This window comes from Mesoplodon bidens (assembly GCF_964165515.1).
Source record: "Mesoplodon bidens genome assembly, chromosome: 9".
In the NCBI taxonomy this organism is placed as follows: Eukaryota; Metazoa; Chordata; class Mammalia; order Artiodactyla; family Ziphiidae; genus Mesoplodon; species Mesoplodon bidens.
Window position 1 is genome coordinate 99,419,426 of NC_138166.1, and position 9,406 is coordinate 99,428,831.

The 9,406-nt window shown below is 40.7% G+C and overlaps 1 protein-coding gene across 1 annotated transcript in view; it reads left to right on the forward strand.

The window, feature by feature from the left end:
* The window catches only part of LOC308623067 (contactin-associated protein-like 2), a gene marked incomplete at its 3' end in the record, with an annotated part of 168,855 nt that extends 165,096 nt beyond the window's left edge, over nucleotides 1-3,759 (forward strand). The window contains exon 5 of the mRNA XM_081244947.1: nucleotides 3,560-3,759. Within this exon, the coding sequence (XP_081101073.1) occupies nucleotides 3,560-3,759 (200 nt within the window). The remainder of the gene's footprint in view (nucleotides 1-3,559) is intronic.
* Between the last annotated feature and the right edge of the window lie 5,647 nt (nucleotides 3,760-9,406).

Consider the following 9,406-nt stretch of genomic DNA (forward strand, 5'->3'; position numbering starts at 1 on the left):
CAAAGCACATAATTCAAAGTTCTGGTATAATCCTTATCCTCATTGTTTTTGCTTTTTTAAGACCAACTTTATTGAAGTATAATGTGCACTTATTTAAGTGTAGCAGGTTCGTGACTTTTGACAGACACATACGCCCATAACCACAGCTACAGTCAAGACACAGAACATTTCCATCCACTAGAAGTTCTCTTGTGCCCCCTTTGTAATTCATCCTTCCCTCTTCCCCACTTACTTTTGTCACATAGATTACTTTTGCCCCTTTTAGGGCTTCATATGAATGGAATCACTTTGTATGTAATCTGTTGTGCCTTCTGTCACTCAACATAACGTTTTTGGTTTTTTAATTAATTTATTTATTTTTGGCTGCATTGGGTCTTCATTGCTGCGTGTGGGCTTTCTCTAGCTGTGGCGAGCGGGGGCTACTCTTCGTTGTGGTGCGCGGGCTTCTCATTGCAGTGGCTTCTCTTGTGAAGCCCGGGCTCTAGGCGCGCGGGCTTCAGTAGTTGTGGCTTGTAGGCTCTAGAGCGCAGGCTTAGTAGTTGTGGCGCATGGGCTAGTTGCTCCACGGCATGTGGGGTCTTCCCAGACCAGGGCTCAAACCCGTGTCCCCTGCATTGGCAGGCGGATTCTTAACCACTGCACCACCAGGGAAGTCCTGACATAACGTTTTTGAGATCTATCCACATTGCTGTATGTACCAGTGGTCTGTTAATTTTTATTGCCAAGTTGTATTCCATTGTATGAAGGTATTATAATTTGTTTTATCTACTCGCCTGTTGACAGGTGTTTGGTTTGTTTCCAGATTTGGGCTATTTTGAATAAAGCTGCTATGAATATTCTTGTCCAAGTCTTGTGTGAACAAAAGTTTTTGTTTTTCTTTGGTAATCCCTAGGAGTGCCATTGCTGGATTATAGAAAGAAGATATTTAACTTTATAAGAAATTCCCATATAGTTTTCCAAAATGCTTGAACCATTTTACACTCCCATAAGCAATATTTGAGAGATCAAGTTGCTTCACAATCTTACCAACACTTGGTATTGTCATTCTTTTTCATTGTACCCATCTAGTAGATGAGTAGTGGTAACTCATTGTGGTTTTAATGTGTAGTTATCTGATGACTAGTAATGTCAAGCATCTTTTCATGTGCTTACTGCCACTTGCAAATCTTTGGTGAAGTGTCTGTTTAAATCTTTCCCATCTTTTAATTAGACTTTTTTGACTTCTTGCTATTGAGTTGTAAGAGTTCTTCTTACATTCTGGATACAAGTCCTTTCTCAGACATATGTATTGTGAATATTTTCTCCTAGTCTGTGACTTGCCTTTGCATTTTCTTAGTGGTATTTTTTGAAAAGCAGGAGATTTTAATTTTGATGAAGTCCAATTTTTTTAACCTTTTTATAGTTTGTGATTTTTTTAATTCTTTCTAAAAAATCTGCCTACCCCAAGGTTGTGAAGATCTTCTCCTATGTTTTCTCCTAGAAGTTTTTTAGTTTTCATTTTTATTTTTCAGTCTATAATCACTTTGAGTTAACACCTATATATAGTATGAGATAAAAGTCAAAGTTATTATTTGCCAAATGAATATCTAGTTATTCCAAGATCACTTCTTGAAAAGTCTATATTTTTTTCCAATTTAATTTCCATGGCACTTTTGTCAACAATCAATTGGCTGCATATATGTATGTCTTTTTTCTGGGTTTTCTATTCCATTTTGTTGACCTATATGTCTTTGTTTGGCCAATACCATGCTTATTTTATTGTTGTATTTTTATAGTAAGTCTTGAAATAAGCAGTGTAACTGCTACAATCATTTCTTTTTTTCAAAATTATTTTTACTATTCTGGGTCCTTTGCACTGCCATATAAAATTCAGAATCAGCTTATACATTTCTACCAAAAAAAAGTTTGCTCTGATTTTCATTAGGATTGCATTAGATCTATAAATGAACATCTTAACAATATTGACATTGAAATATGGTATATTCATCCATTTATTCACGTTTCCTTTAGTTTCTCTCAGCAAGGTTTTATGATTTTCAGTGTACAGTCTAGAACATCTGTGTTCAATTTGTTCTGTTATAAATGGCATTATTTTATTACTTTCATTTCCAAGTGTTTCATGCTAATATGTAAAAATACAAATTTCACTTTGCTAAATTTATTGTTAGTTCTAACATCCTTTTTCTGTATATTCCTTAGAATTTTCTTCATAGACAATCCCATCACCTGAGAATAGTGTTCTTACTTCTTCCCAATCTGTACACTTTTTTATTTCTTTTTTTGCTTTATTGCACTGTCTAGGGCTTTCAGTACAATCATGGATAAAGGTGTTGAGACCTGACAATCTTGCCTTAAGGGGAATGTGTTTAATCTTTCACTATTAAATACAATATTAGCTGTAGATTTTTCAAAGATGCCCTTTATCGGGTTGAAAAGTGTCTTTCTCTTGATAGTTTCCTGATAGGCTTCATGATGAATGGGTATTGAAGTTTGTCGTATGCTTTTGTGCATCTATTAAGATGATGATATGGTTTTTCTCCTTTATTTGTTTAATGTGGTAAATTACACTGCTTAATTTTTTAATATTAAATCAATCTTACATTCCTAGAATTAACACCACTTTGTCATAATATATTATTTTCTACCTATTGCTGGGTTTGCTGCTAAAATTTTATTAAGAAGGTATATGGCTCCATCATTTTCTTTTCCTATAATGTATTTGTCTGGTTTTAGTGTCAGTATAATGCTGGCCTCATAAAATGAGTTGAGTGGTATATCCTTCTCCTCTATTTCCAAACATATGTGTAGGATTGGTATTACTTCCTTAGGTCAAGTTTGTTAATAGTGTTTTTGAGGTCTTCTAAATTCTTACTGATATTCTGTTTAATTGTTCTATCATTACTAAGAGAAAAATGTTGGTATCTCCAAATATAATTGTGATTTGGTCTAATTCTCCTTTCAGTTCTGTTAGTTTTTGTTGTTGCTGTTGACTGAAAAAAATGCGCAGCCTAGAAGTTGAGAATTATGTCTTATTCACTGGACAAAACTGAGGACTTAAGTGCAGGACACAGCATCTCAGATAACTTTGAGGGGCTGCTCCAAAGAGACAGGGGGGAGCCAGGATACAGAGGAGTTTGTGCAACAAAGACCAGGTAGTCGGGAACATCAAAAGATTACTATTCGTTAAAGAAAACCAGACATCTCAAGTTAAGGAATTTAGCGCTTTTCTATATATGGGAGGATGCAAGAGTCTGGGCTCACTGAAATCATTCCTTCGATGTGCACCTCAGCTCTCTGGGGCCAGTACCCGGCGCTTTCTCATCCTGAGTTCCCGCAGGGCTCCCCATCTGGGGCAGCTGTAGTGGCTGACTGCTGCAGCGTCCTTTGTTTACTGATATGGCAGGCAGCGTTGTTAGTCCACGTTGTTGTCGTTACGGGGCTCTGTGTTTCGTGTGGGGGAGAGGGCAGCACTTGAGGGAACGGTGACGAAGCAGGGGAACAGTGTTGGCGTGGTCTACAGGATCTGGTTAACCTCTAGTCCCTCTGCTGTCTCCACCAGGGGTCATTGCCGTGGTCATCTTCACCATCCTCTGCACCTTGGTCTTCCTCATCCGGTACATGTTCCGTCACAAGGGCACCTACCACACCAACGAGGCCAAGGGGGCAGAGTCGGCAGAGAGCGCGGACGCCGCCATCATGAGCAACGACCCCAACTTCACAGAGACCATTGACGAAAGCAAAAAGGAATGGCTCATTTGAGGGGCGGCTCTTGGGTGATGGCATGAGGGCAGGGGGAGTGACTGGGGAGGAGGGCAAGGGACAGAAGCACCCTACTTCATACTCCTGAGCACATCCTAAGAATAGTAGCACAAGCTGGGGGAGGCAAGCGACAGAGAACTCCTGAGACGGACGGCCACAAGAAATACCTTCTGATATTTCTTTAGAGCCGAGTTTCCCCTTCTGTATCGAAACAAAATAATACGAAAAATGCTTTTAGAGTTTAAGCAGTGGTTGAAACTTGTAGGTACTATCTGTCTTCTTCTGTGTGTGTTTAGAGGTGTTCTAAAAACCCATGGTAACAGGGCAAGCTTCCTACATTTTGCAGAGCCCTTAGAATGTGGATATTTTTTCCTGAGAAAAGCTGATGCACAGTATACATGACTTGCAGCATTTTCTTCCTTTTACATAGAGTCAGCCTCTAACGGGCTATTGTAGTAACTAGTTCGTGTCCATGTAGTCTTTCTTTTGGTGTCCTGTGACGTGGAAAAGGAGAGATGGGGCAGAGAGAAGCTATGATTTGACAGTTCTCAGAGACCTCAGTCTGTGCAGCTCTCTGAGAGTTCCCACCAGAAACAGCTGGAGGAAGAGGGGGTGTGGCCCCTCTTGTGTGACAGCGTGGTCAGTACAACTGAGAACAGCTTTCAGAACCAAGGAAGCAGTTTCCTGTTGGGATCGTTGGTTTTATATTGCATCAGATTCTGCAGGATAATACTGTTCCACGTCTGCAGTCTTAGCCCTATCCAGTGTCTGTAACGATCAGCTACGATACCTGGTGACCAGCTGTTACAAAAAAAATTTCCCTCTGCTTTACCTACAACATATTGGGCTAGATGGTACGTGTGTGTAAGCACCTCAGTGGGGAATTAGAGCCAGATGTTAAGATTTGTCTGCTCTGTTTCTTTTATAGTCGGTAGCAAGAGTATGGACACTTCCTAGTAAATGCATAAATTAGGTTGGTCTTCTTATTTTGCTTTAGATCTCTAGTCTTTAAGCCCCGGGACAGGATCCTAGCAGACAGTGTCCTCTGAATGGATGAACCAAAATAAAGCCAAGTTGTGACTGCTAGTATTGTTATTGCTGTTAACTCTGGAATCATGTGGAAAACCCTGCCGTATTTTAACTCATCTACGTCCATGTACTGTTCCTTCCTAAATAGACACACGGCCATGATGCAGGGACCCTCTCTGGCAGATACATTTGAATCTCAGGTTCATCACAACCTGGTAACTGATGATTGCCTCTCAGAGAATGGACATGTCTGGTCAACCAGACCTCAGTTTAATCAGGAACCTTCATCAACTAATTCCAGCAAGTAACTATTTATTGAAAAATAATCGACTGTGTGTGTAGGCAAGTGGGACAATGCTCCTACTGGAGCATCCAAAAAATAACTTCATTTATTTATTTTAAAACAAGGTTACACAAAGGTTATTTCTAGAATGACTACCATTTATGATCCTTATAGTTCAGGCTGTTATACTTAATAAGTACCTCAAAAATTTTTTTAGACTCCAACATTTTGAGGAATTAAATATCCCTTTTTTCTTTCTCCCCCTGGAAGGAGGTACGATGAGGTTAAAAAGGTACTGATGTCGGCTTCCCTGGTGGCGCAGTGGTTGAGAGTCCGCCTGCCGATGCAGGGGACGCGGGTTCGTGCCCCGGTCCGGGAAGATCCCACATGCCGCGGAGCGGCTGGGCCCGTGAGCCATGGCCACTGAGCCTGCGCGTCCGGAGCCTGTGCTCCGCAGCGGGAGAGGCCACAGCGGTGAGAGGCCCGCGTACCGCAAAAAAAAAAAAAAAAAAAAAGTGCTGATGCTATTGTTCTGTTGGCCTGCCTGGAGAAAATGGAAATTCTGGTTCATTTGGGTTATATATTCAGGATACTCAGGATGCCTGACTTATTGGAGGACCTCAGTTTCTTGAGTGATGGAAAATGTTATCCAGAGCTGCACATGGCACCAGTGCCTGACACATTCCAAAGGAGACAGTGGACCAGTTAATTCACATTCAAGTCAAGGTCATAAAACAAAAGAGAATCCTAGCACCCTTTTACAGTTGCTGACCTCGGGCACCGTCATAACCACCCTTTATTTAAAAAGGTCTTGATCATTCTTCCATAAAATGCATTTAACATGAAAAGCATTTATTAATGACCAAATATTAGAACAACATAACATTTACAAATGATATATTGAAAATAAAGGTTATTTATTTGAGCAAGATGACTACCATTAAGGATTCTTTTATATATTTTCAAAATGAAAGCAAATTGTAAACATTACGTTTAAAAATGTTTCTGATTTCTTAATACCTATTTGATAGGTATTACTTTTGTACTTAACAAATAGCACCAGATGGAAATTTATTATTTATTGCATTTGCCATGAGAGCTTTATTCTTTATACATTGTCTGAGCACTTTCCCTTTCTTTCCAAAATGATTAAGAAATTAAAACAATCAAACATAGCCCCTTATATAAAATGTTCTCACCCTTTCTCTTCTCTGTCTTCTTTTCTTTTTCCTGCCACAAAAAGTGAAAAATAAAACCTAACACTTCTCCCCAGATTTTCTAACGTAGGGCACCGGGATGACCGCGGGGACCAGTGTTTCTCCCACCTCAGCATCGTTTGAGATTTACAGACGCATGACACGGCCTCTGCCCTGAAGGGGGTTACAGCCCAGCCAACGGACAGGACACAAAAAAAGTGGATGAGGTATTAAGTTATAAAGTAAAGGGCCAAATGCGTGCTGGACATCCTCTCTTTGGGACTGCAATCTTCACCCAAGTTCCTAAATTTATTTGTGAAGGCCCCATACAGTACCTTCTTAAATGCTAAATAATTTTGTTTTATGAGCAGAAAAGAAGACAGGTCTTTTTTCCAGCTCCCCAGGCAGCCATGACATTATGACCCAAGCTCAGGGCCCAGTCCTGCTTTGTCAACCATATCCTGCAAAAGCCTGGTGTCTTATAACCCAATACCTTACCAATCAAGCTAGTGGTAGTCTCTTCAAATAATAAAAGAATCAGAACAAAAACAAAAAGTTTTCTTTAAATAAGAAGGTGTTTTCAAGTTGCAGGAGAAGCTGACAGTTGATTTCGGGTCGTTTGTGCAGGAAACATCCTCCGTGTATAAAGCAAGCATCTCTGTTTTGAGTTGCTAGGATTGGGGTCTTCAAATGAATGCAAAATCAGTCCCTAACCACGCTCTCAATGTGCTCCCTTGAGCTCAAGGATGCTAGCTCAGGAGGTAAGAGGTTATATTCTTAAGGTCTTCTCTGGCCCTTCATAGTATATAAGACAACATTTCCCTGTGGCTTTCAAACAACTGCTCAAAAAAGAAACGAAAAAAAAAAAAAGGTGAGAGAGAGAGAGACCTGTTGTGTGGGAGTTTTTATTGACGATCTGGGGATAAGAGTTTGAGAGCCTTTGTTGGAAAATTTCCTGTTGCCCTGTGTTTGACAAATAGCATCCTTTACTAAGAGGAGCAGGATTTCAGAGGCACAGGAAAAAGAGCTGGCGTGAGCCCAGGAGTGGATCTTAATGTCGTCGTTGAGCATCTGTGGGGCAGCCACCAGATGGCGCTGAGAGCTGGGCACAAAGACACAAACCATAGGAAGCGCCAAAGGAAGAGCTAACAGCTGCCGTTAGGAAAATGCAGTGTCAGTGCAGTGTCAGGATGGAACTATTAGTTCCTTCTGTAACAGGATCTGTACTTTTCTATTCTTCCACACGTTCTTTTTCGCCCTGTCCTTTCTCTTATGGTGTAAACGTTTTCATGGTCCCTTGATGTCTCACACCTCCAAACGATTAGCACCTGATTGGAACCTCTTAATATTTTTCTTTTCCTTTTCACCATCCTGCCAAGCAGTTTTCAAAAAGAAAGGCAACAATTATTCAATTGAATTCCGTCCGATGAGCCAGCCAAAAATAGGTCTAAATTGCTAGTCCCAATAGTACCACCTCATCCTGAAATAGATGAGAAACAAATAGTGTTTCTAACTGACCTGGGCTAAAACCCAACAGGTGCCGTTGTTAAAATGATGTTTCGGTGAGAGTTGATCCCTAGAGCTGACCCTTTCTCTCTCCCTGACGTGCTCTGTAACCTTGGCCAGCTCGCTGAACGTCTGTTCCTTTTTGCCTCGTGTGTAAGATAGAGCTGTTTTATCCACTTCATGAGACAATGGTGAGGTGCCATGGATTCTTGGCTGTGGATACTTTGAAACCCAAATATAAAGGCCAAAGTCAGTGGACCTATGGGAAGACTTACTTTCCAGCTCGTGGTTGTAAGTCACATCAAAAGAAACCACGCATCCATGTCCAGGAGTGTAGAGACATGAAGCATGGCTGTACAATTACTAGATTATAACTCAGGTAGACTGCCAGGGAGCTAATCGGTCAACACTGGGAGATGCAACACAGCCAAAGGCCAGAGAAATCAAAACGCCACAGGTATAAAACCCTAAGTTCCCACCTGGGTGTGACTTGTCGCTTACACATGCCCCAGTATGATTATAAATAAGATGACATTGAAAAGCAAATGTGACTGTTTCACGTAGCCCGATGGCCCTGTGCCTACACTACACACACCCTGCATGATGATGCTGGAAACTTTAAATTTATTTCACAGCAGTATTTTTTGGATACACGTGGTTCGTGAAACTCATTGTCCGTGAAACAGGGAAACCGTGTTGAAAAGTTGCTTATCTCCCATGGAGCAAAGACTAGCAAAAGGTAATAAAGATACCTGGGCACACGGGTATTAATACCCAGCAGGCACTTACGAGTTTATTTTCCAGATGAAAATGTGTTTTAAGAGCAGATCTACTTACAGGGGCTGCACCACTTTCCGAGTCTCGATTTTTTTTCAGCAACTGCTGGACCCTGAGATGGTCATGGAAACATGGAGACTCCTCCCATCTGGTAGGCCAAGAAACAGTTCTCAGTGTCACTGATTCTACCTTTTGTTTTATCAGGTTTCTTTTTGTTTGTTTTTTCAGTGAGCATGGTGAACTGCAGAGGTTAGGGCTGTGAAAAGCTGGGCTGATATTCTTTCTGTAAAGTCAGTTAGGCTTCCATCCCTGTGAAATAACACGAAATGTTGCTCTCTAAAAGCAACAGCATGTAAACTAGAATGAAAGAAGGAAATCATGTATGTATGCCTACTGTTCTTTGTGAATGTCTTTCATTTAACTAAAATTATATTAGAAACTGGATTGATAAATAAAAAAGTCCAACATAGTTTTAATTATCCCAAAAGCGATTCTTTGTGTTTTGTTCCACCTGATTCTCTTAGAAGCTATTTTCAACCTTCAGCAAAGCAAGTTTCAGGCACTGCAGTACACATCTCTTTGGAATATAATCTTTCCAAAAGCTGTGGTGAACTGGTCGCTCCGCAAAGACAGGTCTCAATGGATGCATCCATCGTTAACCTCCATTTGCTGCAAGCTCCTCCCTGCACCCCATTTTTCTTAAGGTGGCTTAATGGATACAGGCTTCACGTTTTGGATTAGTTTACACACAGCTTGGTAAATTATGGTTGGAGCTCCATGATGTCCAGAGTATATTCTGAGCCCAGTTTGGGATGAGGGAGTGATGCTGGGTTATGGACAAATAGATCCAGGGCAA